At 39.6% G+C, this 25921-nt stretch overlaps 1 protein-coding gene across 1 annotated transcript in view; it reads right to left on the minus strand.

Moving 5' to 3' along the window:
* Positions 1–10121: 10121 nt before the first annotated feature.
* The window catches only part of LOC122814888 (zinc finger protein 25-like), an 84602-nt gene continuing 68802 nt past the window's right edge, over positions 10122–25921 (minus strand). Inside the window, exon 4 of the mRNA XM_044087158.1 lies at positions 10122–11590. Coding sequence (XP_043943093.1) covers positions 10122–11590 — 1469 coding nt within the window. The remainder of the gene's footprint in view (positions 11591–25921) is intronic.

Here is a 25921-nt window from a genome sequence, read left to right on the forward strand (position 1 = left end):
ATATTTTTTTTTAAAGTTTTTTTTTTGTATACTTCATTTTTATTCTTATAAATATTTTTATAAATGTTTTTGTGTGCTAGTTGCATTGTGCATCTCGAGTGCATTTTTAAGTGAATTTCTGAATTTCTTAATTGCTCTACCAGTGATTTAATTGATTAATTGAATTATTGATGAATCAATGTAATAGTCACATGACATTATAGAATTTATATAAAGCTAGGATTGAGTTTACTTTTATTATGTCTGAAGAAGCGGATTGACTTCCGTGAAAGCGCTCACACTTTGAAGTTCTGCAATAAAGTCTTTTTTACTACGTTCGTTTATTTCGTTCTTGCAAGGCTGCAATGCTACAGGATTGTTATTTTATTTATTTCATCTAATTGTGAGCTCCTAGCTGATTGGGTTTGTTTGATATATATATATATATATATATATATATATACATATACACACACACATATATATATATACACACACACACACACACACACATATATAACACACACACACACTCACATATATATATATATATATATATACACACACACATACCATGGATATATATATATATATATACACACACACACATATATATATATATATATATATATATATATATATATATATATATATATATATATACACACACACACACACACACACACACACACATATATATATATATATATATATATATATATAAATATATATATATATTGAAACATACATGATCTATTTTTCTTTTCTATGACCATATTTCTTTTGTATCTTTCAAACAGCTTTGTTTTTTGTTCTATATATTTTTCTTGCTTCCTCTGTCACTTTATTCTACGTGGCCTAATGTTTTTGTATAAATCTTTTTCGTTGATATGTTGTAGTAAGGAACATGTAGCTTTTGTCTTTTTCTTAGACTTTTTTTTCTTCCTTCTAGTTTCTTGCCTGTTGGCATTGGATGATCCCATGTAATCGGAACGTCTTCATTTTCAGTACTTCTCTGTGGTTCACATTTGCGCTCCTTAACTACCTGCATGTAGTAGTGTCTGCATAATTAGTGCCGCAGTCTTGTTACTTTGTACCTTTCAGTATCCCACTCGTCTGTTCCTAGACATCTACACACCATCTCTTGTTCTAAGTATTTTACATCTTACATCCCATAAAATGCTGCTTTCGCACATGTATCAACACAAAGATGTCATTCTGAAAAAGTTTTAACTCATTTGTAGTTGTGTTTTCAGTTGTTTATCTGATGAGATGTACCACTCCACCATGAGTACAATGAGATGGAAAGCCATTTCTACTTTTCTGCTATAAAGCAGAAATTTGTCTGCATCTCCCACTTTTTCCATATACTTTGCAAACCCGAGTGTTAAGTTGTCTGCTGTCATTATTAATCTTACATATTTTGGTTCACAATTAACTCGTTAGTTATCTATGTTTAGCAATTCTTGATAAGCATATGGTTGTTTCAGCAGTTCTCTGTCTTTGACACTGACTCTGAGCCTTCTAATTTTCTCCTGTTTTTTTTCTTGCACATGTGCAGTATATTTTTTCTTTTCCTTTCCATACTTTGTTGTCACCTATTTTAGTTTACTTCTGGTTTGTCTTCCTTTCCTTCTCCTTTCTGAAATGCTTCTGCTGATCTGAGCAAATAAGTCATATCTTAATGAAAGTCCTAAACCATGAAGAAAACACGTTTACGTTTATATCTGGTGATGTCAACAAATATGTATGCAGTGCAACGGCTGCAGCTGTATACACAGTCAGTCAGTTTCAAAGAAGTCCATATCACCTACAGACCAAATAATACATAATTGTGCCACACATTTTTTTCACTTGTCACTCGATAAGTATTAAGCAGTTATCTTGTTTTCTAGTACAAATGATCCAACAATTTTTAGAGAGAGCCAATCTTGCTAAAGCCGTATGTTAAAACAGAAGCAGCAAACTGATTTATAATCTGAACTTTATTCCTAGATGTCAAGGCAGTTTTCTTTTAGTGTTCTAAAATATTCCTTAATATTTGAGCTTTGTTCTCTTTTCTTCACTGTATTGGTGACTCTTCATCTATTCCCAGACAGTTATACACTCTCTTATTATTTTTTACATCACATTACGTAAAATGCTGCTTTTGCACATTTATCATGACAAAAATGTCATTCTTACAGTGTCTGAAAAAGTTTTAACCATTTGTAATTGTGCTTTCAGTTGCTTATCTGATGAGGCATACCATTTTAAAATCATCTACATAAAGTAGACAAGTGCTAGAGGGGAGTCTGTAAAATAGCCTAGTCTGTTATGAAACCAGTACAGTGGGTTATGGATAAAGCAAAATATCAAAGTATATTTTTCTGGCGCTTCAGAGTTGTGTACTGGTAATTGTTGTTTGACTAATTTTATATCATTGCTGGCTGACTTCAGAGTTGTGCACTGTTATTTTTGCTTCACTGTATAGTTTTTCAGATCTCTGCTGAAGGTGTTGGTTTTCCCATACCCACTTTCCCTATTCCTGTGTTGTTGTTTAAATTTGGAGGCTTTTGCAGTTGCCCGCCCCACTGTGGATTTGATCTGGGACACTCCCCCCAGTCCCATCTCTTTACCTCATTCTACCCAATAGACTCTTTCTGCACTTGTATTTAGTCATTTTTAATTTAATTGCATTTTTTAAACTGTTTGGTCTAACATTGCTACATACTCAAGTGTGCTAACTTGCACTGCATTTGAATTGTTTTTACTGCTGTTTTAGCAACTTTTCTGTGTATACACACACAAATATATAATATATATACACCCCTATATATACATATATATGTGTGTGTGTGTGTGTGTGTGTGTGTATAAAAATATATATATATATATATAAATACCTTTCCTGTGACTAGTGTAGTCCAGATTCAGATTTGCTGTATCCAGGACTGCATGTAAGCTTCTGAGCCCCCAAGCTTTCTGTGTTGGAGGGAAGCCTTCTAGCTTATCAGTGGGAGTACTAAGAACTAGGTAACCTGTCTACCACATAAGGAGTGGTACTGGCCCAGAAATTGTAGTTATTGGCCGTTTGGGCAGTTTTTCCATCTCTCTCAACTTTCTGATTTAAAAGCCTGCATTTGCACTTGTTTCTCCCCTTTCCTGTAACTAGTTTAGGCCCGATACAGATTCTTAGTTTTAGCACTTGAATTTGCTTACTCGTGATCAGCACTTGTTCAGAACTTGTAAGCACTAAATAACATACTAATTACTACAGCACTCAACCTTCCTGATTACCTAGAGGAAAACAGTTTTGGTACTTACTTTCCTCACTTGCTTAGAGAAAACAGCTCTTGTACACACTTTCCTCACTTATCTAGAGGAAAATAGTTTTTTATTCAGGCATGTCCCCAAGGGTCAGCTCCCAGTGTTCTCACCTGTCTATCTGATGAACCTAGGCATCTTTGGGCAATGTAGAAATTGCCTCATGTACACAGACAGCCCTCTCCTCCTACCACCCAACACTACAACCTGTGAGAGATGCACTTATCTAGCCAAACTGGAGGCAAAGCTCTCTCCAATCAAGACTGAATTTGACAGTCAAGAGGAGAAGGTAAACACTTGCACCACATCACACTCATCACATAGTCTCACTAAATCTATACCACCAAAATCCACACATAGTAACACAAAAACATTCGCGGAGGCTCTCAATAATAATCTGTCTAAGCAACAGAGACCTCCAAAGCAGAAACGCAAGCAACCTCCATCCCCCAACACAACCCAAATGACACATAGCCCGTAAACTCAGTGTGCCACTCAACCACAGCCAATAAGGCAAAACAATGTACCCAACACACTAGTCATAGGTGACTCTATAGTCAGGCACACTGATGTCCCACTTACCAGGCTAAATAAGGAGAAGTTTACTGTCAGCTGCCAGTCGGGTGCCAGGATCCGCCACATAACCCATGCACTCAGATCACTCCACAACAAGTACAAATACGACTCTGTCATTGTCCATGTTGGTGTGAGACCCTGAGGCGTGCCTCCTGGACTACATGAAAAGAGACATGGAAGAGCTCTCCGATCTTGCAGCCCAGGCAGGTATGACCCTAGCCCTGAGTAGCATTCTGCCATCACCCAGAATGATGCCGCAGTACAAGGACAAAACAATTGGCTAAGCTTCTGGTGCCATTCTAAAGGGATCCAGTATCTGTCTGGGATGACATGGTCGACAGACCACGAGAGATGGCCTGCACCTGTCACCCTTGGGATTCCGGATACTGGCTAAGGTTCTTATAGTGCCTTTTTTTAGGCAAGGTTCAAATGACAAATTCACCACTGTAACAGGAACAGGCAAGCAAAAACTGAGGGTGATGCTATTCAATGCTAGAAGTCTAAATCTCAAAATCCACTCACTCGAGGCACTCCTTAAAATGGAGAACATCGATATCTGTGCAGTGACTGAGACCTGGTTCAAGGACCAGAGAGCACCTCTGCACTACCAGGTTATAACTCATACCACACGTTTTGGTCATGTAACCTGGACCGGAACACCAAAGGTGGAGGTGTGTCCATATTCATTAAGGATATCCACACCTCCAGGCTAGTTGCTCAGCATAATGCAGCCAAGGTTATCCAAGTGCAACTAACGCTGGGCAAAACTGCAATCCAAATTGTAGCTTGCTACAGATCACCCACCATGCCCCAGGATTCCCACTCCTCTTTTCTTGATGTACTGGAAAATATTAGGGTTCAACCAAACACCCTAATAATGGGTGATTTCAACTACCCCACCATTAACTGGGAAAACTACTCATGTACCAACTCCTTCGCTCAACGCTTTCTGGAATTCATAAACTCCAATGCCCTGGATCAACTTATCCACACCCCCACCAGGGGCAACAATATCCTAGATCTAGTCATTACCAACATGAGGGACAGGTGGTCCACACCTGAAGTCAACACCTCATTGGTCCGATCCAACCATAAGCTAATTACCCTAGATATCCACATCCTGCCCCCACCCCCCATTATGGAAACCATGGTAAAAAATTTCTCCAAAGCCAACTTCATGCTTCGTAAGACAGAAGTGGTGAACTTCATGACACCCATGCAGATGGACAATACAGTTACGACTACTGAATCCTACACAATTGCACTTTATAAGCACTTACATGAGTGCATGGATCGTGCTATCCCAAACAGAACCAAGACGCTATCCTCCAAAAAAAAAGAAGCCAATCTGGTGGTCCCCTGCCATAAACAAACTGTACAACAGAAGGAAGAAAAACTGTTGCAAAAGAAAGAGTAAAATCCCATGAGTGGAGAAGCTCCCAGAAGCTGTGATCCCTGATAAAATCCTCCAAAGCTAGTTATGAAAACAAAATTGCCACTGATTCTAAAACAACCACAAAGCATTCTATAGCTATATCAAGAATCTCAATGGCAACACTCAGATCTGCTCTGAGTTACAGCACAATGGCACTAAATATACAGACCCAACTGATATTCCCAACATCCTGGCAGATAGATTCAGTGCTAACTTTACCCCCCTCTCATCTCCTAAAGAGCCCATCTCTATACCGGAAGAATGCAAAGTTCCTGTAATCATGGCTGCACTGGTAAAAACCACACTCTCTAAAGCCAAGAACACAGCATCCATGGGACCAGACAACATCCCAGGCTACATTCTACATGAACTACAGAACGAACTGGCAACCCACCTAAGTACCATGTTCAATCATAGCCTCACCTCAGGCTTTGTGCCTGCTGAATGGCACACAGCGATGGTTATCCCACTCCACAAGGGGAGAGCCACCACGGACCCCGGGAACTACCACCCCATTAGCTTGATGAGCCTGGTCTGCAAGGCCATGGAATATATTATCATGGAACTTATAAATAAAGACATTGGTAATCTCCAAACTCTGGACCTCACCCATTTCGGGTTTGTAAAAGGCAGATCATGTCTCCTAAACCTGATAGACTTCTTTGAAGCAGTTACCAAAGCCGTTGACAAGAGTAAGGTGGTTCACACAGCCTATCTATATCTTGCCAAGGCTTTTGACACCATCCCCCACTCTGGAATTATAGATAAACTCACTAAACTAGGTATAAATCCCTATATCACAAGATGGGTTGCCAAATGGCTCACTGACAGAACCCACACTGTGAAAGTAGCAGACTCCAAATCCGACTTCAGACCAGTGACAAGTGGAGTACCACAGGGTTCAGTCCTGGGTCCTCTCCTGTTTGGTATCTACTTCTCTGAAGTACAGGCTAACACAGAAGGTCTTTGGCTAATGAAGTTCGCAAATGACTGCAAACTAGGAGCCATAATCGAAACTCCTAACAATGTGGACATCCTACAATAGGGCCTCACTGAAACAGATGCCTGGTGTCAAAGCCATGGCCTCAAGCTCAATGCCAAAAAAGTGCATTGTCATCCCCTTTGTTAAAACTCTGTACCCATGAACTACAACATAGGCGGTAGTATACTTAACACCAAATGTGTGATAAGAGACCTTGGGACACAGGTGGACAGTAGTCTCTCCTTTGATAATCACATCGCCACAGTAGTCAGGAAATCCTTCTATGTGGCACACCTCATCACAAAAGGTTTCTTACCCAGAAAAAAGAGGTCATTGTTCCCCTCTACTCATCACTCATTAGACCCATTATAGAGTACTATGCCCCTTTTGGTATGTACCTCACAAGACATCTACAACAACTGGAAAGGCCACAGAAATACCTCACAAAGAGGATTACCGGCCTCAAATAGATGCCCTACGCAGACCGTCTCAAAAAACTCCAGCTTTACTCAGTCACATATCACCTACTCAGAGGTGATCTCTGCCTAACATACAAAGCTATGTCAAACCCAGAGCTGTTAGACATGCTCCACTTAAAGAAATCCCAATCCCTCCGAGCTACATGCTCTAGGGACCTACACCTTGTCACCACAATAAACAGAACATGCCGGAGGGATAGATTCCTGTCCCAGAGACTTCCCATACTCTGGAATAAACAACCTATCTATATCAAACAAAGCTCCTCATTAGCACTCTTCAAGAAAAATCTTGATGATTGGATGGGAAATAGGAAATTCACCCCGGGGATAACCTCTGTGACTCTGCTCGACAGTGGCACAGGAAAATAATTTTCTTGGGTGGCAAAAGCCAGGGTACCTTTTTGGCTGGGCTTGTATAGGCCCCAGGGCCAATAGCCTAGTACCTACCTATGAACCTATCAAGGAATCACCCTGTGAAATACGTCTCTTTGGATTAACTTGATCTTTATCATAACTCAGCTGTAAAGTGATTTACTATCATTTCATATTGACTAACGTGTACTCCTCAGTGTAGGTTATAATTTATACATCACTAAGCATTCCACAATCCCAGAATCAAAATGCTGTCAAGTGCTTTTTAGTAATCTATCCACTTCATATTTAGATTCAGCCCATTATTATAGTTCTCCATTATGACTTTGTTTGATCACAGACAATCCTTTTGTCCCATATGAATTTCTTTTATTGCCTTTTTGTTCTATTGCCATGACTGATTTTTTTTTATCTATGGGACTGTAATTTTGTTCACATGAACTCCAGTATATAAATTATATGTTGACAACTGAAAAAGGAAAGGAAATCTCTGCACCTTCTCTGGGGACTAAACCCATGATCACCAGCCCATCTGCTGTCTGTGTAGTTGTCATCGTCACTAATGCAACAATGTATTTTCATTTGCTGGAAATAAGTTATTTGTCTACTAGTCATAGGATGGTCTGCATGTTTGCTCTTAAGGAAGTGTATGTTTCATTTTGTTAACAAGGTTGCCATCCATTTGGGATGTGCATATAAATAATTTTTCCTCCAGACAAGATCACTGTGTAAAAAGCTTACACTTAGCCATAACATAAGTACGGTCTCTGGACATGGCTTCTTCCCGCTTAGGTATCCTTCTTAACATTGTCTTAGTTTTTCTGTTACTTCATTCCATTTCATATCCTCTATATTAGAATTCCGTATTGCTTCTTGTAGCTCTTCCATTCAGTTGACATCGTTATGTTCAATGGCATCTTCGCAAATACCCCCCTAAAATGTACTAAGTTCTTCTTTTTAGATGCTGTTACTAATGGCATTTTCTTTTCCAATTCTCTAAAACTTTTTGGAGTCATTAACAACCTGCTTGTTTGCACTTTTACTTTATATTTTTTCTTTAGGCATTCCAAAGTTTTCTGCTTCCGCTCATATTTTTATTTTATTAATGGAGATGGTATTGTGCAATATAAATCCCGATTTGTTTTGATGATTTAGGTTGCTTTTATCACATCTAAGAGTTTTTGGATGATCTATTCCTTTTCCTGTTTTCTTTGAGTAGCAACACTTCTTGCCTTGCATGTTTCCAGTTATCTGTATTCAATGCTTCCATAGTAACATTCTCCTTACTCCTTTCCTTTGTTACTCTGGTTTGTGATAGCACTTTGTCTATTTTAAGTTTGGTTGCAAAGTAGTATAGACTATTTTATTTATTTCTATTACAGGTAGCGTTGTCGCCTCACAGTCAGACGCTGTCCGGTTCAATTTTCAGCTAGAGCGTCTTCTGCATGGAGACATGCATGAATGGGCGTATCTTCGTTGAAGGTTGTGTGTCAGGGCTGGTAACAAGGCATGTAAAAATCAACTACCAATCATTAGCGGACCGGAGTTCCGCTGTGGCGACCCCTAACTGGGAAAAGCCAAAGACACAACAACAACAACAATACATGACTCTCTTAATATTTATGATCAGACTTCAGACCAGTGACAAGTGGAGTACCACAGGGTTCAGTCCTGGGTTCTCTCCTGTTTGTATCTGCTTCTCTGAAGTACAGGCTAACACAGAAGGCCTTTGGCTAATGAAGTTCGCAGATGACTGCAAACTAGGAGCCATAATCAAAACTCCTAACGATGTGGACATCCTACAAAAGGGCCTCACTGAGACAGATGCCTGGTGCCAAAGCCATGGCCTCAAGCTCAATGTCAAAAAGTGCATTGTCATCCCCTTTGGTCAAAACTCTCTACACATGAACTACAACATAGGCAGTAGTCTACTTAACACCGAAAGTGTGATAAGAGACCTTGGGACACAGGTGGACAGTAGTCTCTCCTTTGATAATCACATCGCCACAGCAGTCAGGAAATCCTTCTACGTGGCACACCTCATCACAAAAGGTTTCTCATCCAGAAAAAAAAGAGGTAATTGTTCCCCTCTGCTCATCACTCATTAGACCCATTATAGAGTACAACGCCTTTTGGTAATATCACTAAGACATCTACAACAAGCTGGAAAGGCCGTGAAATACCCAGAGGTTAGGATTACCAGCCTCAAACAGATGCCCTACCTAGACCCCTCAAAAACTACTCTTTACTCTTCTTAGCATATCGCCTACTCAGAGGTGATCTCTGCCCAACATACAAAGCTATATGACCCAGAGCTGTTGGACATGCTCCACTTAAAGAAATCCCAATCCCTCCGAGCTACACACTCTAGGGTCCTAAAGCTTGTCACCACAATAAACAGAACATGCCGGTGGGATAGATTCCTGTCCCAGAGACTTCTCATACTCTGGAATAAACTACCTATCTATATCAAACAAAGCTCCTCATTAGCACTCTTCAAGAAAAATCTTGATGATTGGATGGGAAATAGGAAATTCACCCCAGGGATCACTTCTGTGGCTCTGCTCGACAGTGGCACAGGAAAATTATTTTCTTGGGTGGCGAAAGCCAGGGTACCTTTTTGGCTGGGCTTGTATAGGCCCCAGGGCTGATAGCCTAGTACGTACCTATGAACCTACGATTACCGTGTCAGTCTGGGTTATCAGTCTGCAAACACTTCTGGGTCTCTTTCTCATTATCTCAACACGTCTGTGCATTTCTACTAAATCAAACACGTAATCTCTTAGATCATTCACTTCATAGCGCTGACAGCATCCTGTAACCAAACAAGTCTTCTCTTAGATCATTCACTTCATAGCGCTGACAGCATCCTGCTAGCTCTTGGCTTTCTGCTATTTCCTTTTCTATGCAATTCAAACTGGACTTTCAACAAACATTGACAATGAAGGTTCAGAAAACTTTACTTGGATTTATGTTTTCTTCAATTTTCTTGCTAGGTCTGTTGTCCCATTTTCTGAGGATTTACCGACTCCTCATACGGTGATACTGTCTGCATTAGACTGTCCGCACTAAAACCTTCACGCCTCAGCTGACCTGCAACTTCAGACTCTATCTGATGCTTTTCCACATCACTAAACTTGCTCTTGGTCAATACATTCCACTTTTGTGTTCTTATTCTTTCAACTGTAAAATTTACCATGTCTGGATTTCTTTGCCTATATACATCTTCAAATATTGTTGGGGCTGCAATAGTCATGTTAGTTAGCACAGCTTTCTTTTCTGCGTAAATGTGGCACCATATCAGATCTCTTTTCCTTTCCCAAGTCCATGCTTCTTTTTTATGAACTTCAATAGACTCTGGTTTTTGTTCTTTTTCTTGCACCACTTCCTGGATTGCATCTTTTTCCAGGCCACCTAATGTTTCTTTATCTAGGTATTGTTTTGCTCTGATCCTTTCTATTAAAGCCATTACATTTTTATCTGTAGTTTTTAACAGTTTTTCTGGTGCAATTATTTTTCTTTCCTCCAACTTCTTTCTTGTTCTTGTAATATATCCTCTGTGTGGAAATTCTCGGTTTGTTGCATAATAAAAACAATACATAATCTCTTTCTTTTCCTCAACAGTCCACTTTATTTTCTCTACACCTCTTGTGTGGCATAACAGTTCTTTTTGTGGACAGCTGCTTACATCTTTCATAGGGATGCCAATCATATCGTGGTCTAGTGCCCTGGTAGGAATGTTTCCAAGTTTTGAGGATTCTGTACAGTCATTTTTTGCCCCAGTGTGAGATTTTCCTTGACCCATGAAACTTTTCTTCCATAAAAAACTCCTGTCACATGTTGCACATTTACATGGCTTCTCTCCACTGTGACGTTTTTCATGGCGTTGGAGATTGTACTTCTGTGTATAGCTCTTGCCACATACTGCACATCTGTATCGTTTCTCCTCAGTGTGAGTAGTCTCATGACTCACAAGTGTTTTTTTCTGTTTAAAACTCCAGTCACACTTTGTACATTTATATGGCCTGTCATCAGTGTGTGCTCTCTCGTGGTATTTAAGTAAGCTCTTCCATAGGAAACGTTTGCCACATGCACCACATTTATGTGTTTTTTCCACACTCTGGGTTTCCTCAAAGGATGTGAGGTTGTCTTGTTTTCTGAGACTTGTATATGTTGGACACTTATATGGTTTACTGGCAGCATATGTTGCTTCATCATATGTGATATGACGCTGCCACACAGAACTGTTATCATGTGTAGCCAGTTTACACTGCTCCTCCCCAGTATGAATTACTAGTTCACTTTCCTGGCTAAAATTCCTATCATTTTCCATGTGTTTCTTGTGAGTACTTCCAGTTGGAATTAATTTTTGCCTTGTAACATGACATGAGAGGCTCTTACCATGGTCACAACCAGGATGCTCCCTCCGTGGTGTTTGACATGGACTTGTATCTCTGCAGACTTAAAGAGACAGTTAATAAATAGGATGTTATTAAAAGATGACATGTATGACAGTTAATAGTATGTTATTAAAAGATGACAGGTATGACAGTTAATAGTATGTTATTAAAAGATGACATGTATGACAGTTAATAGTATGTTATTAAAAGATGATGTGTATGACAGTTAATAGTATGTTATTAAAAGATGACAGGTATGACAGTTAATAGTATGTTATTAAAAGATGACAGGTATGACAGTTAATAGTATGTTATTAAAAGATGACAGGTATGACAGTTAATAGTATGTTATTAAAAGATGACATGTATGACAGTTAATAGTATGTTATTAAAAGATGACAGGTATGACAGTTAATAGTATGTTATTAAAAGATGACGGGTATGACAGTTAATAGTATGTTATTAAAAGATGATATGTATGACAGTTAATAGTATGTTATTAAAAGATGACAGGTATGACAGTTAATAGTATGTTATTAAAAGATGACAGGTATGACAGTTAATAGTATGTTATTAAAAGATGACAGGTATGACAGTTAATAGTATGTTATTAAAAGATGACAGGTATGACAGTTAATAGTATGTTATTAAAAGATGACAGGTATGACAGTTAATAGTATGTTATTAAAAGATGACAGGTATGACAGTTAATAGTATGTTATTAAAAGATGACAGGTATGACAGTTAATAGTATGTTATTAAAAGATGACAGGTATGACAGTTAATAGTATGTTATTAAAAGATGACAGGTATGACAGTTAATAGTATGTTATTAAAAGATGACAGGTATGACAGTTAATAGTATGTTATTAAAAGATGACAGGTATGACAGTTAATAGTATGTTATTAAAAGATGACAGGTATGACAGTTAATAGTATGTTATTAAAAGATGACATGTATGACAGTTAATAGTATGTTATTAAAAGATGACAGGTATGACAGTTAATAGTATGTTATTAAAAGATGACAGGTATGACAGTTAATAGTATGTTATTAAAAGATGACAGGTATGACAGTTAATAGTATGTTATTAAAAGATGACAGGTATGACAGTTAATAGTATGTTATTAAAAGATGACAGGTATGACAGTTAATAGTATGTTATTAAAAGATGACATGTATGACAGTTAATAGTATGTTATTAAAAGATGACAGGTATGACAGTTAATAGTATGTTATTAAAAGATGACGGGTATGACAGTTAATAGTATGTTATTAAAAGATGACAGGTATGACAGTTAATAGTATGTTATTAAAAGATGACAGGTATGACAGTTAATAGTATGTTATTAAAAGATGACAGGTATGACAGTTAATAGTATGTTATTAAAAGATGACAGGTATGACAGTTAATAGTATGTTATTAAAAGATGACAGGTATGACAGTTAATAGTATGTTATTAAAAGATGACAGGTATGACAGTTAATAGTATGTTATTAAAAGATGACAGGTATGACAGTTAATAGTATGTTATTAAAAGATGACAGGTATGACAGTTAATAGTATGTTATTAAAAGATGACAGGTATGACAGTTAATAGTATGTTATTAAAAGATGACAGGTATGACAGTTAATAGTATGTTATTAAAAGATGACGGGTATGACAGTTAATAGTATGTTATTAAAAGATGACAGGTATGACAGTTAATAGTATGTTATTAAAAGATGACATGTATGACAGTTAATAGTATGTTATTAAAAGATGACAGGTATGACAGTTAATAGTATGTTATTAAAAGATGACAGGTATTATATCAGCTGTGCACAATGCAAAATTCTAAATGGTCTTCTTTACACATTTAAGTAGTTTACTATTTTAGAATACTTCTGTATTTAAAATATACACTTTGCCAATGTACAGTACTGCAGCAACGTATAAGCAATCATCTTCCCAACCCTTCTCTCCTACATGTCTTTACGTTTTGCACAAATTTCTGCATCTCTATCTAGCGCATGCCTTAAACTTTCTAATGAACTTCCCATCTGTGTTTCTAGAAAACAGTTATCAGAGTTTTGCTGCTATTTAAGCATCTGTGTTTTATTACTAGTACTTACGAAACTATTTCATGATGTCCTCGTATTACTTCATGTACACATTATACACGTTGCACCGAACATGACTTCAAGGGCAACAAGGAGGAGATTCGGGGTGGTAACACTGATGCAAGGGCAACAGAGGAGGAGTTTTGGGGCAGTACCACTGATACAAGGGCAACAGAGGAGGAGACTCAGGGGTGGTAACACTGGTGCAAGAGCAGCAGAGGAGGAGTTTTGGGGCACTATCACTGATGCAAGGGCAACAGAGGAGGAGAATCGGGGGCGGTAACACTGGTGCAAGAGCAGCAGCGGAGGAGTTTTGGGGCAGTACCAATGATGCAAGGGCAACAGAGAAGGAGTTTCGGGGGCAGTAACACTGATGCATGCAGTAACAGCAGACTTACATCTTCTTAACTCCACCTACTGTACAAAGTTTAAATGCTGACGTGCAGCCCTAGTAAAGCATTTATTTGTAACACGAAGGGAAAAAATCTGTTACTCTGTACAGAAATGCCCAAGTAGAGAACTACAAATATGGCAAGCAGCCAACCTAAAATTTTGATTTTCCTGTCCAACATAAGAGCCAGCAGGAAGACCAAACTTAAAAGTTAACAAAACTGTGGGTGGATATTGAAAATGCAGCATTTTTACTTTTAAAGTCATGCAAAACAAACAACTGTTCAAAGCAAAGGTCATCAGTCTGCAGGCCCCTGACCTCATGTAGCTCCTTCAGCCACCAACTGTGTAACTGAACACCTTCAACCTCGTTAATGAAGCCCGGTCTACATTTAACAGGATCACATGAGCACTTCACTGGATACATAGTTGCCTTATCAACTTAAGTAAAGTCCCATATTGGTGGCACTCCTAATACTGGACATGCTGGCATAGTTTGAAAGTGGTGCACTTCGCCTAGTGAACTGGGAAAGAAATTAAATTAAAATGACCGCCTACATACACACAAATACTTATAAACCCTTTAGAATTATGCAGTTGTACTTTTCAACCATATAACACTGAGGGTACTTGTAGGATCACTTTCATGAAGTACTGTACTTAATATTGGGCTAGTAATGCTCGAGTTTGGTGGTCATCATATATAACACCTTCCCTCACATTTAACCTCAGTTCACCTCAATCAGCTTCTCCAGTTTTGCACAACTGAAGCAACACGTAGCACCCAAGGAAAAGCAGTCTTCAATCAGGTTTGCGGACTGCCTCATTCTCTTCCTTTCTGGTCAATAAACACTTGTAAGGCTGCATTCCATTGCAATAAACACTTGTAAGGCTGCATTCCTATAGCAATAACCCATGCCTGGGTGTGGGTAATGCTAAATTTACCCACGGTTGGCGTGGTTTGGTCCCAGTAAGCCCGAGGACCAAACAAAGCCAACCGTGGGTAAATTTAGCATTACCCACACCCAGAAGTGGTTATTGCTATTATATATGACATTATTTAAGAAAAGAAACTATTACTTTTCTTAAATAATGGCATATAATGCCTGTTTACTGCCCTTCCGCAGATGTCTGGCATCCGCGGCAGTTCTGATGTACAGAGTTGGCAAAAGCAGCGGAGAAAGCAAGATCTCCGTTGCTTTTTTTTAGCTATGTTAAAATGAGTTTAACATAGCGAGACAGTTTAAAATAAGCAACAGACATCTCCGTTGCTTATTTTAAAACTGTCTCGCTATATTAAACTCATTTAACTCGAGCTACTAAAGCAACGGAGATCTTGCTTTCTCCGTTGCTTTTTGCTACTCACTATGTTAAATGGGTTTAACATAGCGAGACAGCTTTAAAATAAGCAACGGAGATCTCCGTTGCTTATTTTAAAGCTGTCTCGCTATGTTAAACCCATTTAACATAGCGAGACAGTGTTTAAAATCGAGTTATACTAATGGAAAAAAGTCCGGGCGACCGGACCTTTTTCCATTAGTATAACTCGATTTACAACGGGCACGCTGGCCAATCAGCGTGCACGTTTTGGGGGGGTCATGGTATAAATTGCAATAAACACTTGTAAGGCTGCATTCCATTGCAATAAACACTTGTAAGGCTGCATTCTATTGCTGAATACTGTACCTGGATACAAGTACAAATTAAACATTTCAGCATGTTATATTGTTACATCTGGAGGGTTATAGTGTCTTTCATCTGGAGAAAAAAAAGTTCCTTCTTTTACTTGGGAAATAAAATGTGTAATTCTGTGAAGTTTTGCATCCGAAGCAGACCCACATTGTGCTACATGTGTTTTGCCTGGAGAATGACATGGTAGCTTCTAACAGGAGCGGGATATGGGTAAAACATTTTCTAAAAGCCTAGTCAACATATGCTACCTGCAAAAGGCGAAGGATTAATTGTGCTACAAGGACTAAGAGAAGGAATGATCAGTTTGGTGCCTACATTTGGGCAGAGATACCAAATCTGTCAACAGTGCTCAGGGAAATTTTACCCGGACTTATTAGTCCGTTTTTCTCTCCCTCTTTGTCTGTATATATGCAGTGTAAAAACTGTGACTTGTTGGCAACGGTACTCATTCTGAGAACAGAGCAATTCACTTCCCTTTGAAAATCTGTTTTCTTACTCTTTAAACAAGACATTTTCAACTAGAATATGTCAAAACTGCATGATTAAAGTAGAATAAATCTTACATTGGGCCAGATGTAAGACACAAGAAAGAAGAAAACAAACTGATTTGTCTGTTTGTGTAAATAACTGCATAATACAGATGATCATCTTTTTCAAATGATAAAGACTTTACATCTCTGCAGTTGGACCATCATAAAACATTTACTTAACTAGTATTAAGTGTTATAAGTGTCAGTTGTCCTCATGTCTTAATAGTGAATGCAAAAAAAAAAAAAAAAAAGAAAATTGTACTTTTAACTAAGTTTCAATTTTCAACAGGAATCCAGGGTGTGTGTGTGTGTGTATTGTTTTGCCAAGTAGTTACTAGTGGGAGCACTTTAATACTACTTAAATTATGAAATACTGCTTGAAATCCTGTACAAAAATGTATGTAATGTTAAATAAAATTCTAAGTTACTTAAAATGCAACAGTTTTTTTTCCTTTGCAGCATACACACACACAGCTAAATCATTAGAAGAATCCACCATGCGGATCTGTGCTATTTGTAACATCAGTTTTAAGTGGCTCTCTAAATTCAAGTGGTTTGCAGCATCAGAAATTCTCTTGCTGGGTAAAACTGAAAAGAAATGGAAGATTTTGATACAGGAATCGGATGAAATGGAAGATTTTGATACAGGAATCGGATTTATTCCTCAATGCTAGTTGAGTACCTAAAAAGCTTAAGAAGGAATGTGCTAAGTTCCTTTATGTTTCAGAGGAAGGCATTTAACTCATATTTTGCTTGAGCAGAATAAAAGACAAAACAGCAGCACAACCAAAAGAAATTCAGGCATTATTATAAGGCAAGAAAGAATGTACCCTTTATTCACCATTTGGTTTTTAAAAGGACACAACACACTACAGAGGCTTCAGATATTTATACTGCTGAGCTGAAAAAAAGACAAAGGCTGTAAATTTGGTGAGCTGAATGTTTTATTAATAAAAAATGGAACAGCTTGTGGTAAAAGAAATGATGACAAAAATTCCAGGGTATTAACAGAAAAATTAGCTGATCTTAACAAAAGTTATGGATGCGTCCAAAGTAAGTAGAGTAATAGGGCTCAAACAGATGCCATATGCTGCCCGGTTAAAGAAACTCCAGCTCTACTCAGTGGCATACCGCCTGCTCAGAGGCGATCTCTGTGCCTGACGTATAAAGCCATGTCCAACCTGGAATTAATGGACATGCTGCACCTCAGAAAATCCAAATCCCATCGAGCTACGTGCTCGAGAGACTTGAACCTCAGCACTGAAATAAATAGGACATGCTGGAGGGGCAGATTCATAACCCAGAGGCTCCCTTCACTCTGGAATAAAATCCCAGTCCAGGTTAGGCAGAGTCCCTCACTGACTCTCTTCAAGAGGAATCTTGATGAGTGGATGGGAGATCGTAGGTTTACCCTGGGTATCACTTCTGTGTCACTGTTAGACAGAGGCACAGTATACTAACCTCGAAAAAGGACATAGCAAAATTAATTTAAAATGGGTGGCGAAAGCCAAACACACTCTGGCTAGGCTTATAAATGCCCTAGGGCAGATAGCCTAGTATGAACCTATGAACAACACACAATTAATAAGAATAAACAGAGGAAATAAATATATGCAAGATTTATTTATTTATTTATTTCCAGTGTGATGACCAGGGAGGCCCACTGGGCTTGGGGAGCCCATTTTCAGTGGAGGCCCAGGGAGATAAGCTCCACATTACATAGCTTAGATACAAAATGCTTGCTTTACATACATTAGTTACAGGTACAATTGAGGAAAAGAAAAGAAGTCCAGGCCAACACAGAGGGACTCTGGCTGACCAAGTTCACAGACGACTGCAAGCTGGGAGCCATTATTAACTCCTCAAGTGATGTAGACATCCTACAGAAAGGCCTCACTGAGACCAATGACTGGTACTGAAACCATGCCCAAGCTTAATGCCAAAAAATGCATCATCATCCCCTTTGGTAAAAACTCACTTCCCACTAATTATCACATCGATGGGAGCCACTGAATACTGAAGGCGTTATAAGAGATCTGAGGATGTAGGTTGACAGCAACCTCTTGTTCAACCACCACAGTGCCACTGTGGTCAGAAAGCCTTTCTATGTGGCACATCTCATTACTAAGGGTTTTGCATCCAGGAAGAAAGAGGTCATCATCTCTCTCTCTACTCTTCCCTCATTAGGCCAGTCATAGAGTACAATGCCCCATATGGCTTGTACCTCACTAGACACATGCAACAGCTGGAGAGGCCATAGAAGTACCTCACAAAGAGGATCCTAGGCCTTAAACAACTGTCCTACATGGACAGACTCAAAAGACTCCAGCTATTCTCTGTCTCATATCGTCTACTAAGAGGCGATCTCTGCTTGACTTACAAAACCATGTCTGAACCAGCTCTGTTAGAAATGCTACATCTAAAGAGATCCCAATCCCTTCGCACCACATGCTCCAGAGACCTCAACCTCATTACCACAATCAACAGAACATGCTGGAGGGGCAAGTTCCTCACCCAGGGACTGCCCATGCTTTGGAACAGACTTCCCATACATGTCAAGCAGAGGACCTCACTGTCCCTCTTCAAGGGACATCTTGATGAGTGGATGGGTAATAGAAAGTTCACATTGGGGATCACTCCAGTGGCTCTACTTGATACAGGCACTGGGAACTAATGATGGATGGCACGATGCTAGGGCACTTCTATGGGCTAGGCTTATAAAGGCTCCGGGGCCATTAGCCTAGTACACACCCATGAACCTATGACCCTTAGAGGATGTTCACCTTACTTCCAGAAAGGGAGAGCCATTCAAGAAGTACTGCTCCTTCTCTTGGGGCATGAGGGTTTTTCTCTCCAGTTTCCACTAGGTACAGCTGACTGCCTAGAGTGCCCCTGAGTGCACACAAATGCCATCCACCCATAGAAGAGGTGATCAGACCATACTCCCTTCACTCCTGTGGAAAGGCTACTAATCAACCTCCAGTCACTTGGGTCAAAGTAAGAGTACCACACGTCTGCACTACACAGCCATGTTAAGGTACTGTTAACATGACTGCTGATCTATTAGTGTGGGATAAGGCACCAGTGCAAACGTAAAATAAGAAAGACAAGTCTAACTTACAGGAGTCGTCCTCTAACATGCAATGAACTAAAGCCTAATACAGAAAAGTCACAGCAGTGATACAAATGCCAAGGTCAGAAGATATGCATCTATTACAAATGTTTCTAGAAATGATACAGTACCTAATATGCATGAGATAACGATTCTCAAATGTAAAATAGGTGTGAAAATTCAGAAATACATGGGTCACATTCTAACAGCAGAGGGACTGAAGCTTGATTCAGAAAAATTATAGTCTTCTTCTTCTTTCGGTTGCTCCCGTTAGGGGTCACCAGAGCAGATCAACTGTTTCTATTTCTTCCTGTCCTCTGCATCTTGCTCTGTCACACCAACCACCTGCATGCCCTCTCTCACCACATCCATAAACCTTATCTTAGGCCTCCCTCTTTTCCTGTTACCTGGCAGCTTCATCCTTAGCATCTTTTTCCCAATATACTCTGCATCCCTTCTCAGCACATGTCCAAACAAACGTAATCTTGTCTCTCTGGCTTTGTCTCCAAACCTTCCAACCTGGGCTGACCCTCTAATATTCTTATTCCTAATCCTGTCCATCCTCATCACACCCAGTGCAAATCTTAACATCTTCAACTCTGTCACGTCAAGCTCTGACTCCTGCCTTTTTGTCAATGCAACTGTCTCTAACCCATATAACATAGCTGGTCTCACTACCCTCTTGTAGACCTTCCCTTTCACTCTTACTGGTACTCGTCTGTCACAAATCACTCCTGACACTCTTCTCCACCCACTCCATCCTGCCTGTACTCTCTTCTTCACCTCTCTTCCACACTCACCATTACTCTGAACTGTTGATCGCAAGTACTTAAACTCATCCACCTTCGCCACCTCTTCTCCCTGCATCCTCACCATTCCCCTATCCTCCCTCTCATTCACACACATATATTCTGTCTTAGTCCTGCTGACCTTCATTCCTCTTCTCTCTAGAGCATATCTCCACCTCTCCAGGGTCTCCTCCACCTGTTCCCTACTCTCACTACAGATCACAATGTCATCTGCAAACATCCCAGTCCACGGGGACTCCTGTCTGATCTCGTCTGTCAACCTGTCCATCACCATTGCAAATAAGAAAGGGCTCAGAGCTGATCCTTGATGTAATCCCACCTCCACCTTAAATGCATCCGTCACTCCCACTGCAGACCTCACCGCTGTCACACTACCCTCGTACATATCCTGTACCACTCTTAGATACTTCTCGGACACTCCCGACTTCCTCATACAATACCACAACTCCTCTCTAGGCACCCTGTCATATGCTTTCTCTAAATCCACAAAGACACAATGCAACTCCTTCTGACCTTCTCTGTACTTCTCCATCAACACTCTCAAAGCAAACATCACATCTGTAGTGCTCTTTCCTGGCATGAAACCATACTGCTGATCACTAATCATCACCTCCCTTCTTAACCTAGCTTCCACTACTCTTTCCAATAACTTCATGCTGTGACTGATTAGTTTAATCCCGCTGTAGTTACTACAGCTCTGCACATCACCCTTATTCTTAATTTTGCAAATATTAAGTGCCAAGTGGACATCAAACAGGTTTCAAGGAACTATACACTAATGCATAGTTTATACCTAAAACATATTGGGTACAATTTCTTTATGAAAGCTGTCAGACTAAGCTGTATCCTGGGAACGGAGATATGAACGAGAAAATAGCTTTGAAATCGTTAAGAAACTAGCAATTGTAGAATGAACATTAAAGCACGACAATGAGAAAAAGACAGTCTTACAAATAAATGCCAATCAGAATCGTACAGCAGCTGTGATCCCACAAGAGGAAAGGCTAGTTGCAGTTCAAAATCATTTACAGATGAACAAAAGCACCGTTAGCAATAATGTATAAATTTAGTAAATTCAACAAATATGCCTACATAGTAAAGTATAGGTGGAAAAGGACCACCAATGCTTTTAAAGCACACTCAGAAAGGCTGCACATGACACTTCTGAAATTGCACAGAATGCTACTGAAGTATGACCTGAAATAAAATGCAGGCTAGGCAAGGAACTACACAAAAGCAGAGCAAAGTATATTTACAAGACGTACATGAATAACTACTCAAAGAAGAATTACAGATTCCATGGATGCCTCGACTCGACTCAGTTATCAATGAAAAAAAGTAAAATCATTCCAGAAATGTAGATGAAATAAGTTATGTGCAGGGCTTGATGTTTAAAGCTGACAAAATAACAGTTTTCAGTCAAGTGAGAAGACAAATTCTGTACCACAGAATACTAAAATACAAAGATCAAGAGATAATAATGCACTGATAAGAACAGTCAACACAGACACAACAGGCAGTTTAGAGTTGTGCCATCTGCAATTCATACCATAACAGTAATTCAAAGGAAGAGCTGTTAGCATTCCCAGCACTAAGTCATCTAGGAAGTCAACTGGCTATTGGCTCGCTCCCCTTCAAAGAAGCCAAACATCTAATCTGCATGAATAATTATTATTCCAAGTTCCCCAATGCAAACTGAGAGACAATTACAAGTGTGATTAATGCATTAAAGTCTATATTTTAGGAGCTATGGATTACACAGCATCACTACTCAGATCTGTGCATGAACATCAGTTCAAACACAAAGTTCAGCCCACACTATCCACAAACAAGTGGGCAAGTATAAAGTGCAAATGTGTAAGAACTTATTATAACAGTAGATATTCAAGTATGATAAATACTGCTGTCCTGACCTAAGGCCTGACATTTAACCCAAATTCCATATATTAGCATCCCTCTCCTGTCTGGGTGGCCACCAGAGCATTTTAATATCAGGGTGGCGTCTGCTTAGCCATTTTTATTTCTTTCTTGAGACAGGAATGTTGCCTATGCCCACAGCCAAGTCTAGAAAAACACCCCCCCCCCCCAAGATTCACAGTGCCTGCCACATCCAGCCAGCTGGGAATGTAAATTTCTTCATGCCATATATAGAGGTGAGGAGATGGATGGAAGGGAACTTGGTACCACCGCCAGTTCAATAATTCCTCACAAAGAAGAAGAAAGAGAGGATGAAGGAAAGGAAATTATACTGCAACAGTGATGTATATGAAGAACATTACAAAGTGTATAGGATCAGTGATCCTATTGGAACATCTATTATGTTAAGCTCTTGCACAATTGTGTTATGTTCTTTATACATTCCAGACCAGACCTTTTGGGACGATTCCTCAAACTGCTTGAGAGCAGGTGGTTGGAGGAGGCGAGGTTGGTGCAGCAGCAGACCATATAATATGAGGACCACCAGAACCTGCTCCCACCTCATAATACCAGCACCGTCAATACCTGTTCCCACCATATAATATGAGCACTGACAGGACCTGTTCCCACCTTTGCACTACAACATATGCTCAGTTTATAAAGATCACAAAAAGTATGCTCAGATGACAAAGTAGCTGCTTCTAAAGTTGTTTGTCTGTTCACCCCCTCTATAGTGTGCCATGGTAGCGGTCATGCCTCTTGTGGACTGGGCCATCACATGCCTGCAGATGGGCTTTCTGTCAGCTTAACAGCAAAATGGAATACAGAATGTTAGTTATTTAGAAATGTTCTGTTATGAAACTTGTGTCCCTTCTTAGCTGTGTGCACAGGAACCAAATAATTGTTCATTATTTCTCATATCCTTGGCTCTATCCAGGTAGTACCTCAATAGTCAGTGAAATCCTAGGGCTACAAAATTATTTCCACTTTATTTTTTGAACTAGGAAAACAATGGCAAGTGGAAGGCTTGGTTCAGCATCACTTGTGTAACTACTTCACACATAAACATGAACAATTATATGCAAACTGAACTTGTCCTTATGGAAGACTAAGACGGACTCTGCACAACAGAATGAATGAAGTTCTGAAATCCTGATGGATGTCACTGTAGCCAACACATGACTTTTCCAACTCATGAACTTCTAAGAGACAGTGGAATATGGTTCAAAGGAAGGACAAGAGTTTTTCTAGTGGAAACCAGGTATCAGGGAGGGCTGAACCTTCTTCCAGGTAATCTTAAATGAAGAATCCCGTTTAGAAATGGTTTGTCTAGATGAAATATTGCTAAAAGGTGTTCCTTAGACATACAGGCTGAAATTTTAGAACTACCGACATCTGTGCTTTACACAGGAAAAGAAAAACTCTGATTTTGTTGCAAATGATTTGCTTTTGATTAGCTTCCTGGCCTCCGTCATTATTTTAAGCAAGTTTTCCAGGAAAATGTACCTTAAGGGTATTAGTATCACATCATCCAAGCAGACAGTTTTAATGTTTTCAAGATACTATCAAATTATGTCACTGCTAAGGATACTGAAATGGACCACTAGATGAAAACACTGAAAAGAAGTTGTGCAAGGGGCATGGGATTAAAAATTCCTTGCTACAATCATATATTACACACGATTTATGTATGGCCGTACAGTAAAGGACCCATCCAGAATGTGTAGAGATTTGGGGATGGAAAATTCTAAAGAACAGTGGGCTTCATTGTAGACACTTTCCAGATTATCCTCAAAACCTAGACAGTTCTAAATTTTCTCTAGAAATTTCTTCACAAACATTTCTATACGATTATCATGGACAGATGAGGAGTGATGTACCTGCAGTGGACAGCATGAGCAGTGATGTACCTGCAGCGGGAAGCGTGAGCAATGATGTACCTGCAGCAGAAAGCATGAGTCAGTGATGTACCTGCAGTGAAAAGTGTGAGATTTATGGCTTGAGATATAACTAAGAGTTGAGGATTTATGTTCAGAGGTCACACTGGAATTATGTTCCACAGAACCATTCAGATTTTCATAACTCTGCTTCAACTGCTATAGGTACCCAGCATTGAAGACGTCAATATAGTGGGAATCACATGGAACAGAAATATTGCTGCAATATGCTCCTATGGCAGATTATGTGGTTATCTTTAATGAAGATATATTTTTAAATGAAACAGTGACATTCCTTTACACACGCACATACTGTAAATGTGCAAGTGTCAACCCCCCCCCCCCAGCTTTGCTCCCAGCTTTATACTGGCCATCACCATTATCCTTTACATCAAGTGTCGCCCCCCCCCCAGCTTTATACTGGCCTTCACCATTACCCTTTTAATCAAGTGTCACCCCCCCAGCTTTATACTGGCCATCACATTACCATTTTAATCAAGTGTCGCCCCCCCAGCTTTATACTGGCCATCACCATTACCCTTTTAATCAAGTGTCACCCCCCCCCCCCAGCTTTATACTGGCCATCACCATTACCAGCTCTTTATACTGGCCATCACCATTATCCTTATCATCAGGTGTCACCCCCCCCCCCAGCTTTATACTGGCCATCACCATTACCCTTTTCATCAATTACTGTACGACTCTTCATGAGATGTTTGTGTCCCTGTCCAATAGTTTTGCTCCTGTCTCCTTCCTCAAATCCAGATTTCAGTGATGTATATTTTCCTTGTCACCCCCCTTCAAACTGCCAAATCACAAGCTTTAATGCACCGATTAAGTTGCCATTTATACAGCCATCCTATCAGTCACCAAACCTTTCTAAATCTACTATTCTCATGTAAAATACCAAAATACCACACCAGTCTGGTGTCATCAGTGGACAAGCGTGACCTCTAACACGTTTGACAAAGGACTGCTCCCAGTACTGAACCCTGCTCCTTCCTGCTCCTTACTTGCTTTCCCACATAGAACCCTTGAACTACGATGTAATAGAATTAGTAGCTAGGAAGTCAACGTTCACTGAGCAGAGTGACGTGGTGAATTTGTCACTGACAAACTCAGCTCAAACTTCACCCTTCACTCCCTCCACCTCCCTCCTTGGAATATATACCTGTATAACCAAACTATTAAAAGACAGCAGGCCCTGGCAGCACTTGTAAAGGTAGGCAAAAACACATCTTCAGTGGGCCTCGACAATATCCATGGATGGATGCCTCCTAAATAGCTGTGAACATGATCTATCAGGACCACTTGAGTCACTTTTCAACTATAGCCTCAAAACAGGTTTTGTACCATGAGAATGGAAGACTGCAACAGTTATCCCACTTCACAAGGGTGCAACATCAACCAACACTGGAAACTATAGACCTATTAGTCTGACTAGTCTAATATGTAAATCCATGGAAGAATTATCCTGGAAATGATTGACAAAAACATGGGAAACATTCAGACACTGGGCCCAACCCTGTTTGGTTTTGTCAAGAGAAGAACATTCCTACTAAAATGTAATGCACCCCTGGACATGGAAGCCGAATTCCAAACTCTTTATTCCACAGGTTAAGCGCTTTCATCCAACCTCTGTTGGATTTCTTCAGAACAACTTATGATAAAAACTCAACCCTTTTTATGCACACCTTAACACATATATATATATATATATATATATATATATATATATAATTGAACAATTGTGAATTGTTTCTTTTGGTTACCAACATTCCTACTAAACCTGGGGTCTTCTTTGAAAAGGTCACCAAGGCGATGGAGGAGAGGAAAATGGTGCAAACTGCCTACCTGGACCTGGCTAAGGTGTTTCATACAACACCTCTCTCGGGTATAG

Source organism: Protopterus annectens, chromosome 11.part0 (genome assembly GCF_019279795.1).
Source record: "Protopterus annectens isolate FY-2018-M chromosome 11.part0, PAN1.0, whole genome shotgun sequence".
NCBI lineage: Eukaryota > Metazoa > Chordata > Ceratodontiformes > Protopteridae > Protopterus > Protopterus annectens.